General features: G+C 39.5%; 1 protein-coding gene across 2 annotated transcripts in view; it reads left to right on the forward strand.

The window, feature by feature from the left end:
* PPIL2 (peptidylprolyl isomerase like 2) overlaps positions 1–19,162 on the forward strand; it is a 74,668-nt gene that overhangs the window by 41,469 nt on the left and 14,037 nt on the right. The window contains exons 13-15 of one of the 2 annotated variants that reach the window (XM_084539066.1): positions 3,942–4,031; positions 8,374–8,407; positions 17,166–17,283. In XM_084539066.1, coding sequence (XP_084395192.1) covers positions 3,942–4,031; positions 8,374–8,407; positions 17,166–17,283 — 242 coding nt within the window. Of the gene's footprint in view, positions 1–3,941; positions 4,054–8,373; positions 8,408–17,165; positions 17,284–19,162 lie in introns of both variants that reach the window. The other variant, XM_084539067.1, reaches the window with a different exon arrangement.

Here is a 19,162-nt window from a genome sequence, read left to right on the forward strand (position 1 = left end):
GGAGAGGTGAATTTTGCCTGGTTTGTAACAATCCTTGCTGGCACAAAGGAAACTATAGCAAAGGAAGAGTTTCTTTTTAAATTTTATATACCTTTTTTCAGTATTTCCCCTTTTCCATGATTTCACAATCTGTCTCTTGTCACTATTGTGTTTGCATGGTCACTCTGAGTAGCAATCTTTTTAATTCCGAAATTTGTCTAGGTTTAGTGACTGGTAGAGTGCTGATGTTTCCATGTCAAGTTACCCCCCTAAGTGTGTTAGTTAAAGGGAGATGTAAGCATTACTAGAAAACCACTGGGTTGTTACCCCCATTATATGCCCGTCTGTGAGCCAGGCACAGCATTTGGGTCTTCCTGTGTGATAAGCATTCTTCTGCATTCCTGTCTCTAAGGGTTTATTAAAATTTTAGTGTTTGTCTTGGGCATGAGTTTTCAACAATTGAAGTACAGTTATATGGCATCTTCAAAATAAATGGGAAAAGAAGTGGGAACAGAATAAAAATATTTTTTTTCTTAATGTTTGTCACTTGTAGAGAATAGAATTGTCTTTAAGTTGAAGGACATCATGCAGAGCCATGTTTATTTTTGTCGTCCTATCTTGACCAAAGAAAAGGAGGATTTCTCAGGGTTGTCCTGCCATGTTCTTCAGCTTTCTGCAATTTTTTTGTTTGCCTTCATGGGACTATCACTGCAGCCTTCCAAGAAACCATTGCAGTAGATTTACAACCTAACTTTTCTTTCTGTTACTGTCTTTTGAATCAACAATATTACAAAATAAGGTGGTGTTTTCGCCCTGACTGTATATGTCCAAGTCATAGGAGAATAAAATAACGTACGTAATTTCCTGATTAATGTAAAAGGAATAGAGGGAGAAGCTAACTGTTCCTGTTGATTTGAGACAAGAACAGCCAGAAGTAAAAAGAGAGCCTGGAGTCCATTGTCACTAATGAGCCAACAAAAAAGTGGCATTGTCTGCTGCACTTACCACATTTCTAGGTGTCTTGGCCATCCCTTCCTCCCTGAGAAATTGTGTGAGGCAAGTGGTGTGGAGGAAGTTTCTGAAAAAGTAGACAGGTTTGCATTCCAAGACTGTGAGTCTGACATCTTCCGCAAGATCTTACACTCGTGTAACAAAGTCAGGTTTGTTTACATATATTTCTCATCGGCCTTTGTAGTTGGAACAAAGACTTCAAAGACAATTGTGTTTACATGGTCAGTGCAGAACACAACTTCGTTCTACACCTTCCCCAGGAACCTCAAGCCCTTCTGCTTTGGACAGGATGCAGCTTAAAACAGTCCTTGAAATGTGCTTGGCAGTGTGAGATTTGGCAAGAACATTAATGCTTTGAATAAATCAGATAATCTGAGCCAGATATTCTAGATTGACTGCATGACTGAAACTGGGGTTTATTACTGATTGAATGCAAACCTTTTTATTTGTGTCTCTACTCAAAAGCACCACAAAAGGTAATGGTAATGTTGCTAAGGAACTGTTTACCTGCCAAATGTATCTGTATGATGCATGAGGTGACCATGGGAACCAATTTGGTGGCAATTATTTAAAGAAAACCTTGCGGTGAAATTATTATTGCATGTACACAAAATATTTCTGCAGTTGCACTTGAAAAGCCTGTTTCTGGGAAAAGATATAATAACTAGAAAACAATTTAGAAAGAAGGGTCAGCACAGGTCCTGCATGGAAAAACACATTACTAAGTCCATTTTTTAATGTATATTTTACAAATCAAGTATTGAAATTAAATAGGAAAACTGTATTGGGTTATCAACTTTATGCAAGTTTAAAACAGTTTGGTATATATCCCTAAGGGACTTAGTCTTTTGCCTGATTTCATTTTTCTTAAAAAATTAATTACAGGTTGCTGTATTCCCCCCAGAGAACTTATTAACTATGTCTCTCTCTGCAAAGGCTGTTTGGCTCTCAAGAGATAAAGTGCCTTAGGCTAAAAGCTGCTGATTCCATTTCTGATTCATAAAGAAAATTTTTAATCTTATTTTTATCCTTACTGACATTTTTCATGAGTGCTAACTAATAGCACTACTGTAGGATCAAGGTTGTTACAATGTGGTCTTATAAGGGAAACACACACTGACAAATGATTCTTCAGGGATTTAATTTTACTTGAAAAGTTATGTACAAAGATTATTTTCATGGATATGTGTCCAGTTCAAATAAAAGTTTCCAAATTTGCAATATAAACATTGAATCAATAGGAAATTCTCCTATTGCTTGAAACAGTTTTTATGGAATATGTCTTCTTACAAGTTGCCCTTGGGATGCTACCAAAGTACATGTCTTAGTGTCGTTCTACCATAAACCATTACCGTTATAACTGAGAAATGAAGTATAAAGGAAATCTGAGATTATAGTTGGTGTAAGATTGCATTAGAACCTGTTTATTTTCCCAGTTATGGTAGCTGACAACTGTCATCTATATCTTTGTAGAGTAATTAGGAAGGAATCATTATAAAAGAATTTCAGGTGCCATGTAGGAGGGTAATGTTTGTTTGGATAATTAAGGGACATTTCAGTGTTAAACAGTGGTGAGAATGATTGTGCTTCAGATAAGAAATTACTATGGAAAATTGAACTTCTGGATGGTTCAGTATGAATAATTACATGGATCTGTTTTTTTTTTTTGTGTGTGTAGTAGTTTTGTGTGGTTTTTTTTGTTTGTTTTTTTTGTTTTTTTTTTAAGATAGAGATTATTTCACTCTTAAGTTATTGTAATTGGGCTTGCCTTATTTTTAAAAAATATATCCGTGGGCTTTATTTTTTTGGTTGGTTGTTTTTAAGCCACTTCAAATTGCAAGTCTCAGTCTCACTCTCTCTTTCTTCAGCTCCCAGTCTAGTGGTACAACCAAGAATAGTCTCTTATCAATTCAAAATGAATCAGTCTCTTTCAGAAAAACGCTTGGAGTCCTGTATGTATTTGTTTACAGACGTCATGACTCATGCTGGGGCTTTGCTTACAAGTGCATATAACAAGAAGTGCATTTTCAAAGTCTGTAACAACTCAGATTAGTTAGTTGTTTGGCGATATTCTGGTAAAGCTGGAACAGATTTATGCACATACTCCATAGTGGAGCTGGAAGACATGTCCAAGTACAGAAAACTGGTTTTGTGCATATATTTTGTATATTATTTGTATGTGTGAAGGTACTTTAATATTATAGAGAAGAGTATCTGTACAATTAATATGGGAATACAACTAGGTAGAGGTAAAGGTTTTGAAAAGGAAATGTTTGAATGCCCAAGCTCGTAAATTCAAATAAATAGCTTTAGTTTACACTGTAAAAGTAAATTAGAAGTGGCAATGTATTCAACATCTTTTTTTTACTTTTTTCTTTTTTTTTTTTCCAGATTTTTGAAAACGAGTTGACTTTTTTATTATTATTTATTTTCTTGTGTGTTGGGCCAGTTGTCAAAACAGTGACTTCTGGGGTCAGTCCCATTTTCAGTTCCAAATGGTGAAGGGGATCAAATGCTTCTCTTCAAGTTAGCTTCAATGTACTCGCTTTGCAATAATAAAGCAGAATAGTCAGGTTCTTTCTTACTCTAGGAAATGAACTTTTTTCTGTGCCCATTTGGAAGAGAATTATGGTACACTATTGAAACTAAGTTATCTGAAAGTCTGAGCTTACCTGATTTCACTATCAGTTTATCTACCAGGAGTTCACGTTGTCCGAGTTAATGTTCAACACTTCTTTGTGTTAATTTGAAGGTCTGAGTTTAATTTATTTAACACAACATGTGTATCTCCTGTATAATTTTAAAAAGTATGTTTTTTATTTTTCTGTAGACAGAGGTTCATTCCTCTTCAATAGTCATGAATGATTGAAAAGTAACTGTTGTAGATAATGTAATGACCAATTTGATAGGCTAAAGGTATTGCTTAATTAAAACTTCTGTTTGTCTTTCAGACACCCCGAACGTGTGAAAACTTTATCAAACTGTGCAAGAAGAACTATTATGATGGAACAATTTTTCACAGATCAATTCGTAATTTTGTTGTGAGTATTGAGCAGATCCCATGTAATGCACATACATGATGTCCTCAAAATATTTATTTAGTTTCTTCCATGCATGACAACTTGCAATAGAATTATGTTAAAATAGACCTTCAGAACTAGGATTGTCCTAATTTACTGAATTTGTACTTTACTGGTGTCGTGGTTTAACCCGGCTGGCAGCTAAACACCACGCAGCCGTTCGCTCACCCTCCCCCCTCCCTCTCTGGGACGGGGGAGAGAAATGGAAAGTGAAGCTCGTGAGTTGAGATGAAGACAGTTTAATAAGACAGGAAAATAATAATAATAATAATAATAATAATACAATGATGATAATAGTACTGCTACTAATAATATGTACAAACAAGTGATGCACAATGCAATTGCTCACCACCCGCTGACCGATGCCCAGCTTAACCCCGAGCAGTCCGGCCCCCTCCCCCCGGCTAGCCACCCCTATATATTGTTTAGCATGACGTCAGATGGTATGGAATACCCCTTTGGCTAGTTTGGGTCACCTGTCCTGGGTCTGTCCCCTCCCAGCTCTTACTGCACCCCCCAGCCTGCCCGTTGGCAGGACAGAGCAAAGGCTGAGATGTCCTTGGCTTAGTATAAGCACTGCTCTGCAACAATTAAAGCATCGGGGTGTTATCAGCACTCTTCTCATTCTAAGCCAAAACACAGCATTCCACCAGCTACTAGGAAGAAAATTAATTCTGTGCTAACTGAAACCAGGACATCTATCCACCCCTTATTCCATACCATTTATGTCATGCTCAGGTTACACTCTTTTCCATACATTCTAATTAGTCACCTATAGTAATCATGGTAGTGATAACATACAGTATAATATACTATTTAACATGGTGCAATTCAGTTCATGGGCTATTCTCACCCAGTATTAAATCTCCTTGAGGTACACACCGGACCTCTCCGTTCTTTTGCATCACCCACCAAGTATATCCAGGTCCCTGAGCGAAAACAATTCCACGAATAGGTTTGCCTTTTCCTGAGGCAGGAGTAGCCCAGACTGTTTTACCCAGCATATTTTTTACATGCACTACAGGAACTTTATCCCCATCTACAGTACGTAACAGGTTTGATTGGGCAGGTCCAGCTCGGTTGGTAGATCCCCTAGTATTGACTAACCAGGTGGCCTTTGCCAAATGCGTATCCCAGTTTTTGAACGTCCCAGCGCCCATTGCTTTCAAGGTAGTCTTTAACAGGCCATTGTATCGTTCAACTTTCCCGGAGGCTGGTGCATGATAGGGGATGTGATACACCCATTCAATACCATGTTCTTTGGCCCAAGTGTCTATAAGGTTGTTTCGGAAGTGAGTCCCATTGTCTGATTCTATTCTTTCTGGGGTGCCATGTCGCCATAGGACTTGCTTTTCAAGGCCCAGGATGGTGTTCCGGGCGGTAGCATGAGGCACAGGATATGTTTCCAGCCATCCGGTGGTTGCTTCCACCATTGTAAGTACGTGGCGCTTGCCATTGCGAGTTTGAGGGAGTGTGATGTAATCAATCTGCCAGGCCTCTCCATATTTATATTTCAGCCATCGTCCTCCATACCAAAGAGGCTTTGACCGTTTGGCTTGCTTGATTGCAGCACATGTTTCACAGTCATGAATAACCTGTGCTATAGCGTCCATGGTCAAGTCCACCCCTCGATCACGAGCCCATCTGTATGTTGCATCTCTACCTTGATGGCCTGAGGTGTCATGGGCCCATCGGGCTATAAATAATTCACCTTTATGCTGCCAATCCAGGTCCACCTGAGCTACTTCAATCTTAGCAGCCTGATCCACCTGCTGGTTGTTTTGATGTTCTTCAGTAGCCCGATTCTTGGGCACATGAGCATCTACGTGGCGTACTTTCACAGCCAGGTTCTCTACCCGAGCAGCAATATCTTGCCACAATGCAGCAGCCCAGATAGGTTTGCCCCTACGCTGCCAGTTGTTTTGCTTCCATTGCTGTAACCATCCCCACAGGGCATTTGCTACCATCCATGAATCGGTGTAGAGATAGAGAACTGGCCATTTTTCTCGTTCAGCAATGTCTAAAGCCAGCTGAATGGCTTTCACTCTCTGGGACGGGGGAGAGAAATGGAAAGTGAAGCTCGTGAGTTGAGATGAAGACAGTTTAATAAGACAGGAAAATAATAATAATAATAATAATAATAATAATAATACAATGATGATAATAGTACTACTACTAATAATATGTACAAACAAGTGATGCACAATGCAATTGCTCACCACCCGCTGACCGATGCCCAGCTTAACCCCGAGCAGTCCGGCCCCCTCCCCCCGGCTAGCCACCCCTATATATTGTTTAGCATGACGTCAGATGGTATGGAATACCCCTTTGGCTAGTTTGGGTCACCTGTCCTGGGTCTGTCCCCTCCCAGCTCTTACTGCACCCCCCCAGCCTGCCCGTTGGCAGGACAGAGCAAAGGCTGAGATGTCCTTGGCTTAGTATAAGCACTGCTCTGCAACAATTAAAGCATCGGGGTGTTATCAGCACTCTTCTCATTCTAAGCCAAAACACAGCATTCCACCAGCTACTAGGAAGAAAATTAATTCTGTGCTAACTGAAACCAGGACAACTGGTCTTACTAACTGCTGTCTCTGACTAATACTGTCACGGAGTATCACTGCATTTAGTAGTGTTTTCACTGGCATTCCGGACAAAGCCTTTGGGAGTCATTGCCTTGGCAAGGAGGCAATCAGCCTCCCCAAGCTGTGGGTGGGTGGTTAACGAACAGAAGGGGGGGGAGGGTGGGATAGATGCTAATTTGCATATGTAATTGTGTGGCCTGTTGAAATCATATTCAGATGAAATGTCAGAAAGCAGCTGAATTTTTGTTTCAGGTTGTGGTGCTTGGATACTGTCCCATTATCTTTTCCTGAGAGTGCTCCAGGATGTGAAGGAGTTAAAGAGCACTTCTTGAAACAGAAAGCTGACTTTAGTAGTCAAAGACCTAAGCTTTCAACTTGTATTAGAGAGCTCCATATATAGTTGTAAACCATTGGCCTTCATATCCTATTGAACACAGCTGGTAGAAAGAAGCAAGAGATGCTCTCATATAAGTGAAGCTCCTTCTTACAATGACAAACAGTTTGGATTCAAACGGGATGGTCATTTTAATCATATGCTTAACTTTGATTATGCCAGTATTTACATACTCCTGTATGCCTGAGCCTACATCAAGCTTTTATAAAGATATCAAGATACAATCCTTCAGCAACGGTTTACTTTCCTTACCTCTTTCTGGGAGAGATGTATCTAATAACGTGGTAGTCTGAAAAAGTGTGTTGAATTCCAAGCTTTAATTCTCAGGATTGAAACTTAGATTTGGCTACTTACCAGCCTAGTTAATAGATTTTCTAATGCATTTTTTGTTTAATATCAAGACTGCCAGATGTTATGAGTCCTTGAGACGTCTTTTTGCTACTGCAGGCCATCAGAAGGCCTAGAAATATGACCTTTAATTTACATAGGTACAGTCCAGGCAGCTTAGGATATTGTAGCTGTACTGTAAGTTCCTTTCAAAAAAATTAGCAACCTGATCCTGAAGGCAGTGCACGTCTTTCAGAGGACATCACTGAATGTTACATTCCATCCTAAAAAAAAAAAAAAAAAAGAGAGAGAGAGAAAAGAAAAGCTTTTTTATTCTGGCAGCACTATATATCTCAGTTCATAGTTTAACTCACCATTAAAATTGTGCTTGTGTGCTATTACTGCGTAGCTAGTCATGTCACGCTCCCTCTACTGTCGTTGAGCTACGGAATATTATTTCTGTAGACCCTGCATATATATAAAGTGATTAATTTTGTTGCTAAAAGATTGGTTTCACATGGGGATTTTTCCCGCTGCAGACAGTGAGGAGGATACTGTGAAACATGGATTCAAATACAGAAAATATTCTACATCCTCTCATTTTGCCTTCACATCATGTGGAGGATTGGTAGCAAAATATAAAGCCTTTTATGTTCCAAAAGCAATGCATCGTCAGTTAAAAAGCAGGTTGTACCCTAACACACAATAGAAAGGCTGATCTGGTTAACCCATTTGAGTCTGTTTATTTTCTTATTTACCCCCTAGAGACCTATTATTTTTACAAAACTGTCATTTCGCTCTTGGATAAGTAATGTAGGAGATGACTGCCAGCTGATAAAAGAAACTCCAAATAGGTAGTAATGGTTTCCTTGTTGCTAACTTGTCAACATCACGTAGTATAGAAGGAAGAAAAAATAGTAGAATTGGCTTTTATGGCTTGTATTTAATGTCTTTCACACAGATATGTGTGTAACGTATTGATTTTATTTTAATTCTGCAGATCCAAGGAGGTGATCCGACCGGAACAGGAACAGGTAAGATTGAGTTTTCGTTATGTAAGCTATTTATTTTCACTTCATGTGCGATGTTGTTAATTTGTTTTCAGATACCTTGTAGTTTATATCCAGATACCTTGTAGATTAAAATTCTTTAAATGATGATCTGTGGTATTTCATGAGTATTTCTGCTTTAAAGTACAGGTTTTGTAGTTATATTTTTAATGACCATCTTTACTGTGCTTAAAATTTCATCCCATATATTCTAATTGTAAAACATGGCATTCTTCCATGTAGAATTCTTGTTGGGTCTTTGCTTCCTTTTTGTTTCAGAATATAAATAAAGGAAAATTAAAATGATTTTACAGCTGGCCTTCCAGGGCAAAGAACAAAGGAAGAAACACATTCATGCAAAGTTACTTTCAAATTCAGCGTTAATGAAATACTTGAGACCTGCCTCTGAGTTGGGGAATGGCCAGATACCATCTGTTCTCCCAGCTAGTTGTCTTGTAAAGCCCAATCTTCTCTTTTTTCTAGTGTTTAGGTATCACTGTTACTAGATTCTTCTGCCTGTTTCTTCTCCCTAAGTGTTGGAGATATGCAAATCAGTCATATCAGAAATGGTCAGGAGACACAGCAGCTGAAGGATCCTCAGAGTGTTTCCTACCACATTTGATATGTCATGTAATATTCCTAGTTGGTGCTGCAAATTTGCTCATTATCCACTTGTACCTTTTATCTACCCACTTGTAGGTGTCACCAGCCTCCACAGCTCCTTGTCTGGTCTTGTGGAGTTCTGTGCATTTTTATTCCAGTTCATACATGCGTCACTTGTATACACTTGTATACACAAGCACTGTATTCTCTGTGTGCTCACAGACCATCCAAAAAAAGATGCCTTTGTAATTGTTAAATACTTTAGCACTGTTTACTTTGTAAATAATATTAGTGTGAGTTGCCCAACACCTTTTCTTCTGCATGTTCCTCAGCAGTTGCATACTCTAAGACAGACTAGTTAAATGTTCTGATTTTGATGGCAAAAGCCTGTTAACAAGACTTATTACTGTATATGTGTGGACTGATAAAAGAAATACAATTTTATTTTGTTAGAAGGGAAGTTTTGGTTCAAGTGCCAAGAGATATAATAAGGAACATTGTTTAAAATGAGAAAGGTGTCAGGAGACTGGAGAAATTTAATGGGTTGACTCAGACAACTTTCAGACTTTTGTAGGGTGGAGTTCAGATCTCGCTCTGAAATGAAAATGAACTTGCTGGTGTCATTCTTGTCTCTATAAATGCAAATGGTAAAAGTAGTGTAAGACAGCGCAATTAGCAGTTGGCAGAGGACTGGCAGTGCAGCTGTATTGAAGGTCAAGACTCTCCTGACAGAGGAAGTAGGAAGTAAAATGCAAATAAGACCATTGGAGAAAAAACTCCTGTGTATATTCTTTTATTTTTTAAAAAAAGAGCATAATGATGTCTAGTCTTTTCCATCTTGTTTTCCTCCTTGCCATTCTTAATTAAATATGAATATGTTGTAGACAAGGTATCTTGCAAACAACTGTGAGGGCTGTTAAAGTTCCAATAAAGTGGACAGTTTGCACCCAAATAAGAATGGCAGTTGGAGATATTCACATTCTGGTCACCAAATGGTTTTAACGTTTTGAACATAGCTGAGTTTAAAATAATCACTTATCTAATGTGCTAATAATAGTATCCCAAGAAAAATATTGCAAATGGCAGTTTGGTAAGCTACTGGACTTCTCTTGAACTCCCATGCCTGTGTGTTTAATACTTACTAAATGAAGCTTAGAGGGTTCACATGGTGCAAGTAGTCTGTGCTCCTGATTACCTGACAGATCCTGCACACTTGGCTGTGAGGCATCTACCAGCCAGCATAATTTCACAGAGATTGTGTTTGCATAATTTAGCCAGTCTTTGGTGCTGGGATCTAATTGTAACATCTCCAGTTGTGTGATGTGGTTTTACGTTTCATTTAGCTTTGTGGAATCTCTGATCAACAAGATCAGATAGATTTCCCGTAAGTTTAAGAATGTGCTTTACTCTGTAGTTCTTCTCAGAGTTCTGTAAAAGGCAGAAATTTCATGTGTATTTCAAGCTACCAAAGCCCTTCTGGCTTCTTATTCTCTCCACAGTGCAGCTGGAGGAAAGTGTGGCTAGGCAGCAGTATAGAAACATGGCAAAAGCAGAGATGCTCTCCCAGGCTCCCAAGATGCAAAACTTTTGGTGCATTAGTTTGTGTAACATTAATGCAATCACAAGAACTTGTGTCAGGAAAATTTCGGAGTGAAGCACTGGGTTTCAGTGATTTGTACCTTTTTCATTTGAGTCTTGCATTTTATTTGTAATATAAATTCCCATTTTGATTTCATCTGGTAGCTAGAAGCAATTTGTGTTTCCTTGATTCACCACTTCTCAGTGAAAAGATGAATCTTGAAAGCTAAGAAGTCCATAGAGATTTAATGGTCTTTAGAGGCTTATTGGGAGAGTAAACAATTTGACTTCTGTAAAATCAGGGATGTATATGACTAGAACAGGACTTTCTTCTCAGATGTTTCAGCTGATATTAGTGAAGACTATTCAGGGTTACCCTTTAAACTCCTTTATTTTAAACTGCCAGAATTGTTTCTGTTGGAGCCTTTTATAGACTCTTAAAGACTGGAGACAAAAGGAATGTCCTTTGTTTCTTTCTGCTTTAACTGAAATTTAGTGGCTAAAATAAAAAAAACAAAAGCAAAACACTTTCTCTACACTGATGCATGGAAAGTGCATCAAGCCTGTATATATTTTTGTTTTGTTATGTTTATTTACTTAGCCCTTGTCATCAACTCATGAACTAGGACAGACTTATTCAAAAAACTCCCCACCATTTGGTTTCAGTCATCTGACATTCATCCCATGTTCAGCAACAGGTGTCAGGTTTATGGTTGCAACACCCCAACGCTTAGATGATCACCCACTCTGTTACTAACTAAGCCCAGGACTGCTCAGCTTTGGGGTGGGTTTGGGCACAGTCAGTACGTGACTGAAGGTTACATGTCATACGTACACAGAGGGCAACTGTGTGCTCAGCTCACCTAGATTTGGAAGCATTTCACAGACATAAAATGCCCAGCTGGGAGGGGTGTCACTGACTGTCTGCTTCCACAGCTCCTCCAGCTGAACAGTTCTGTCTGTAAGCAGCACTGAACCTTCTTTTTTTTTTTTTTTTTTTTTTTTTTTTTTTTTTTTTTTTTTTTTATGCAGCATTGTGATGTGTCCTTCTTCAGTCTCTTGTTAAACTGTTGTAAAAGTAACTAAGACCTAGCTTGTGTGTGAAGGACAACTGACTACTGGAACTCAGTAGTTAACCTTGGGACAGGAGGAAGGAAGAAACGTGGATTATGACATATGAAAAATGAGATACCATGCTAGGAAAAGAGAGAGGAAATAGAGCTTTAGCTTAGCTTAGCTGGCAGAACTGCATTGCCAAAGCAGTTAGATATACTGTCCTGTAGGTTTGATACCAATTTAGAGGGCCAAACTAATTTTCTGCAGCCATCAACTTCATGTTTCATAAGACTACTGGGAGAAATCTTATTGTGCTGCAGCAGCTTATTTCGTTTCTTTAACAAAATAACCACCCATAGAGGCAGTATTCAGAGTAATAAGCTGAGTCATGGTCATTCTTTGTAATGATTAATTATTTGAAAATGAATTTTACATTTGTGATGTATCTCTTTTCCTGCTGTTCATAACAACTAAGTGGTTGAACATGGTGAGTAATTCTGTCTAGCTCATGGTAGTGCAAGTGGAACAGCTGCTCTGTATTTTCAGTGTTCCAAATAATAGAAGAAAATTTGCATGTAGGAAAAACAGGTTTAATATCCTGAACCCTTTGTAGGAAAAAAAAAAAAAAAAACTATATGCAGGGCATTACATTTTTAAAGCAGCTCAGGCATTTTTCAGCTACTCTTGCTTGCATCATGTTGGAATAATAAATTGGTTTGATTGTGCTTATGTCTGTTTTTGAATGCAAGAAGGCACAATGGAGGCATCTAATATCTGTAAAGTCCAAGATAAAGTACCACTGGTAGGTGGACATTCCATTTTGGTTGGTGTAAAGCAAAGCACTTTCTTTCCTCCCCCCTCCTCTGAACCTTCAGTAGCAGAGAGACAGATCACTGTGGACAAACTTGGTCAGTTCCGCAGTGAGATTTCCTAGCAAGGAAAGCTCCTAAAATGCGGCCAGTTTTGTGGCAGGATTGAAGTTTGGTGAAAGGGCAAGAGCAAGACCTTTTTATCTAGCAGCCCCTCGGAAAATCCAGCCTCTGCTATGTGGGTTAAAAGTACTGTGTCCTCTTATCTGAAAGGAGAGAAGTACTTACTGGATGAGCTAAGGCTTTCATATTTGCAAAATGATTCAAGAATCTCACTTGGAAAGCTCTATAGAAGTGTCAGATGTTATTATGTACCTCGTTGTTCCAAATGACAAGAAGAAAATTACAGAAAGTAAGCCATCATTTTTGTGAATCAGAGCCCTCCCACTTCCTTACCACTGCTTAGCAATTTTTATGCCAGAAAAAGGAAGGATTTATTTAAAATCACAACTGTCATGAATGATTATTCCCAGCCCACACCTGGCTTTTGGAATGTTACATTTCTGAAGCTTTAGGTGCATCTCTCAGCTCTTTGCAAGAAAGTTGTACAACTTCTGTAAATTCACCAAAAAAACTTACTTATTGAGGAAAAAAAAAAAAAAACCTTTAGAAGGAAGAAAGACTGTCAAATTTGTTTTTAGTTCAAAATGCAATCTGAAAATGTGTGTATTTTTTTTTCCTCACAGCTGCTAATGCGTGATTGCTTCAGGTGTCGGTTGGTATCTATTCAGTTTTTCACTATCAGCACGAGTTGCAGATATGAGGCTGAATCATGCTTCAGGGTGCAATCACAGTGCAGGATACATGCTGCTGTTAGAAGAAGGCTAGTCTATTGTGGTAGCTAATCCCAAATCCATTTCCAGCTTTATGCAAAACATGTACAGAGTTATCAAACCCTATCCATTCTGCACTCCATCCTCAGTCCAGCAAGCAGAACCTGTGTGGTATGTGTCTGTTCCCATGTAAAATCCCCTTGATTTTAGTAAAGAAGCTCCCAGAATATTTAACAGCACTTCTTGTAATAGCATCTCAAAAACATTTCAGGTCCAGTAGGCACACAGTTCCACTGTGACAGAAAATAATCTTATCTGGGAGTAAACCAAGAGGAAGGTGAGTGACAGGCAGTGGTGCCTGCTGTGAATCAAACACCCAGACACGACTTTTGTTTTCCATAGGCTTTGCCCACAAGCTGGTAAGCCAGCTTTGGGGTGAGTTTTTTGCATCATCGTGATTCCATATATAGTCAGTGGTGATCCGTGCTCTCTCTCAGAGGAAGATTTGGGGAATAAAGGAGGAGCCTCCTCTCTGTATGGAATACGCAGGGAGTGTAACATGAGAGGGCTCAGGCTAGACAGTGTGATGGTTCCACCGCCTCCTGTGTCTGCCTGCATCCACTCTGCATTCAGACAGCGAGGTAGATGGCACATCCACACCTCCCAGCAGTGTTGAGCATAAATGCAGTAAAAGCTGTAAGATACTTCGGAGTGCCTCATACTTATTAGTAGTAGGCTTGGAGCCTGGGAGCTGTTTTCCCAAGTTTACACTGAGCTCTTACGTAGAAAGCAAAATGCAAGAGTCTAAAGTTCCTGTTCCAGACCCCAGTGGCTGAACATTAGGCACTGTGCTGCCATGCCAGTAGACTAATGAGGAATTTGTACTTAATCTTCAGAGAGAAAGCGATTCTGGTTTTCAGTAATTAAAAATATATATGCTTTTAACTCATTATCTTCTAGCTTGCTACGTCTGGGCCCGCTTCAAGCAGATACTTGAAGCTTGGAACAATTCCAGAGGTTAGCAGGAGTTTGACAAACAGCACATTCTAGCTATTTTTAATTTAAAGGGAACACTTTTTTGTTGTCATTCTTTAAAAATAAAAATCTTTCCTGTATTGCTGGCTCACTCTGTGCTGTGTCTCCACCTCCCCTTGCCAGCCCGTGCTGCCAGGCCTCCACAGGCACTTCAGCTATGTCCTTTCCAGGACGTCTGGCCTTTTGGGCGGATGCTGCACAGGCCATTCTCTGCTCTTGCCTGCAGCTCTCGGGCAGACAGAATTAGCCTTGGAAACAGCTGTATGGCAGACAGGGAGGGAGGGAGGGACTGGATCTGATGCTGTAACTATCTACTAAAACATTAGCACTTACTTCCAAGAGTACTGGAGTGAACCAAAGTTAGCCATCAAATATATGAGATTAATTCTGACCCTCAGTGTACGAGCTGGAGTGAAATCATACAAAAATAACTTCCAAAACCTAAAGATCATGGCTCATTGCTCCTGTCTGCAAGTGCTCAGGTCTGGTTGCTTGTTGTGCCAGAGAGTCTCTCTGTCACTCGCTGTTTTTCTCTTGCCTTTTGAATTATTTTTCTTACAGCAAAGGCTGCAGGGGTGAGTCCACCCTCTTTGAACAGCTTGACAAGGCTGTAATTCGAGCATCTGCTGAAAGCCGTCAAAGGGTGTAGCAGACTCGAGGGTTTGGCCACTTGCTGCTGTGTACCATTGCAATTGGCCGTGCTTACGTTTGCATGTTATCTGAAAATTTCTAGGCAACAAACAGTCCTCTGGGTTAGGAGTGATAGTGAGTGCATCTGCTTTGCAAATAATGAGGAGTTCCTTCAAAAGATCTTTGAAGCAATATTACATATTTCTCAAAGGGAAATGTGACTGCAGCTGGTTACTGAGGTGCACGAGCTCTGTCTGGGGTGGAGGAGAGGAGTGCAGGGCCCAAAGCAATGAGGGTGGGAAGAGAGAACATCTTCCAGTCCATGTCCAGCTGCCTCAAAAGGGAAGGCTGAATTTGCAAAAGGCAAACAGGGAGAGAGAAATAGCACACAGAGTGTGGTGCTGCTGATGGGGGCCTGCAGGCTCTGCAGGTGTGTTTCTGGTTTCAGGCAGCACCTGGAGCCCCGCTACATTCTGATCCTGACTTGTTTATTTACAACCTACCAGAACGTGGCTTTTCTGAACAAGGCAGGGAACAGGCACTACACGAGTAAACCTCTTGGAGCAAAGAACACACAAGGAGATTCATTAGCAAAGAAAATTTTTGGCTTCTGGTAAAACATTTTGTTATAGGTTGAACACTTTGGATTTGGCTAGAATAGCTGGTGTTTGGATTCGTCTTCAAGGCAATGGAGCAGACTGCAGCTGTACCATATCCCTTTCACCCACTATTGGAAGAGGTTGTCATACAGAATCAGCTGATGTGATTTAGCTCATCTTAAAATATTTAACAGCCAAAGATTTGCTGAAGTAATCACTTCTCCTTTACTCTTGATTACCGAAAACCCCTACAGGGTTTGTCTCTTTTTGCTGTCTCTTGTCAAGTTGCAGAGCAGGCAACATGCAACTCTATTAATAAGTCTTTTGAACATGATTAATTGGGTTTTTAAGTGGGTCAGTTTCTTCCAAAATTTCTCGCTTACTTAGTTCCTCTTGCACTTGCAACTGTCCACCTGCAATTCTTTGTTTTCATGCTATTATCTGAAACTCTTTTTTCATTTGACATGCACTTGTGATTTTCTGCATACAGTTTTCAGTAGGAGCCAGTTTTACTCTTCTCAGCTTTATTTGCAGCTTGCCTGTGCAGCTATATCACCGGATTGCTTTTCTGTATTACATATGCAAATAGCTGGCAAGCATTGCAGATCCTTTACTGACCTCCTGCTTTGCAAGTGATACAGTTACTCTAGAGGATTCTCCAGCCAGTTCTGCAGATGGACCAGTCTTGCTGCCTGTCTGGATAGTTTTGTTTGTTTTATTTTTAATACTATCCTAAGGTGAAATATTTTTCATGGTTTGTCAAACAACATTATGGATTTGACTGTAAAACTATGACTCATTTCAGCCTTCATTTTTCTTATTAAGAATGATCCTGGAGGAAAGTGCAAATGAAAATGTCAGATCTGTCATAAATAATGTAAAAATGACAGCCAGGAAGAGAGGTCTCACAGACCCTCCTTCTATCCACAGACACAGAAAAGAAATCAGTCTTGGAGAGCTGGGTCTGTGACTGGTGCAAAGTTTTATCATCCTTTTGACTTCATTGTATTTATGTGTTTACATCATCCAGGTGTCTAGTCCAAAATATCTAAGCTTTGTTTTTCTGTTTGGAGGAATATATATTGTCATTCTTCATTGGCTGGCCAGGAATAAGCTTTTGAGCTTATTGTCTCTATTCTTTGTGGATTCTGTGAACATATTTCATCTCCTTGATATTTTATTTTTGGAAGCAATGCTATATCCAGAGTGCAATTAAACTAGTAATTCTTTGCTCTGTTTTGTGAGGAAGCCACTTTTAAAGATTTAATGTTCTCAAAAAAAGAAAAATTGTGGTGGACCAGCAGTAAAAAATTAAATCCTTGACAGTTCTTTGGCACACGATATATAATGCTGTTGATAAACAGTCTCATCTGTTGCAGTTGATAGTGGTGTGGGGGCACAGAATTGTATTGACGGTTACAAACATCTGATTTCAAGGGCATGCTCAGATACTAGCCTAGTGGTAGGGATGAGGTAAGAATACATTATATATGTAGCAATCAGAAGTCCCAGAAACCTTGAATTTAATGTCAGTGTCTGCTATAGAATGCAGTGGGAAGCCAATGAAAGCAATCATTTCTATCGCCTTTTCTTCTATCAGGTGGAGAATCTTACTGGGGAAAACCTTTTAAAGATGAATTCAAGCCCAACTTGTCCCATACAGGACGTGGTGTTCTTAGTATGGCCAATTCAGGACCTAACACAAACAAATCACAGTTGTAAGTAGTCGCTTGCTCTTTGTATTTTATTGTTTCCCTCTAGACATTGTGTCTTGCTCCGTTAAGAAAATAAATGACATTTTATGAGCTACTCTTTAAAGCTCAGTCAAGTGAAATATTCTGTCAAGTGCTGCATATTGAAAACAGCATTGCTACAGCTGCTGTTACCCAATCTAAGAGCACCATGAGGCATGTCGAGAAGACTTGTAGGTTTATTATATAGTTAATTTATCTTTTCTATTTTATGGTTTGTAGTTTCCATTTTTTCTCATGTAACCCCACTCTTATCCCCGTGAAATCATTGTACCTCAGCACTCTGTTTAAATTTAGTCCCATATTGAACTTTTATTGAGTACTTAATGAAATAAAATACATACCATACTCCTTAGAAACATTGCTTCGTTTTAGTAGCCTGCTTTTAAATACATAAGAACAGTTCTGATTTCTACAAACTTATAGAACACAAGCATGACAGAGTGAAAAATCTGAGATAGAAGATTACTTGGTTTTCAGTGTGCGAAGCAGAATAAGGACTAAAATGTGGAAAAAAAATGAATTATGTAAGGAAGGAGAAAGAACAACAAATTAAATTTAAAACATCAAAGTTGTAATAACCTACTTTATATCTAACATAAATACGGATGTTTGCCAGCAGACTTCTGAAAATGCTCGGTGTCACTTTGAGCCATCTTTGTCTTGGTTGCTTTCTAGGTACTGCAAAGAAAAAACTTGTACCTTTATTGGGGACCCCAGGAGACTGTGTGTGTGTGTGTGTGTGTATACAATGCTATGTGTTGGGACTGGGTAGCAAGGGAGGGGATTCTTGATGTTGGTCTTCATGATGCTTTGTATTATTATGGCTGGTAAGCTGTGCAACAGTGTGGTTAAATTTAATTAAACACAAGTGCTTGTCTCGAGGTGTTTAATAGGCTTACTCACGTGCTTAAGGCTAAGCACGTGTCGGGCAGTTTGCAGGACTGAGTTGCTGTAGAGCTTATTTTGGATTTGAATGTTACTGCCAGCACTCAGGTGCTAAATTAGGGAAGAGTAGAGGCTTTAAAAAAAAAGGGGGGTGGGGGAGGAATTCAAGAAACGAGTCACAGACAGTTCATGAGTGATGTGCCATATTGAGTCACATCATCTGCTGCTGTAAATGCTTCCCTAAAATTTGCAAATGAAATATGAAATTCCTTTACACGTGAAGTCCTTGAGAGACTCCAGCTGCCCGTATATTTAAAACGTCCTAGGCAGTGTTTAGAGACTTTGGGAAACTGTTGTGACCTTAAGAACTGGTGCTCTCCCCATAGGTGGTGGTCACTGCAATGCAGAGTGAGCTGGGTTCCCTGTGTAAAGGGTTGCTCAAGTAATGCTGAGGACTTCTCTCCCTGGATGACCCTGAGTTGTATTTATTCCATTGTCCTTAATTTTATTTTGACTGCAGTGATGGTTGAGGAACTTTCTCAAAATATTTGCCTCTGCTCAGATTTTTTTTTTTTGTTACTGTCTATATCTATTACTATATGCTATCTTAAGTGACCACCTGCTAATCTACATATTTGGATATCTAAGAAGAAAGTGGTGCAAAGAATCCATGCACAAGGCTAAGTTGTAATGTATGCCCTGTGTGGGAGTGTGCATTTACAGCGTCTCAAAGCTTTCCTAGGGCAAGCTACGTTTTAATAGATTGACTAGAAGATTGCAGCCCCTCCTATTTGCAATCATATAACTTCCTGAGGCAGTGGCTTATATGGAAAAGTGCTTTTGGAATGTTTATATATTTTTAGCCGTCTCAAATGTAGCGTAACAGATGGAGACAGGGAGGAGAGCCAGTACTGCATGTCCAGCCAACGTGGGCCATCGTGGTCTGCAGACCACAGAG

Source organism: Aythya ferina, assembly GCF_964211825.1.
Source record: "Aythya ferina genome assembly, chromosome: 17".
Classification (NCBI taxonomy): Eukaryota; Metazoa; Chordata; class Aves; order Anseriformes; family Anatidae; genus Aythya; species Aythya ferina.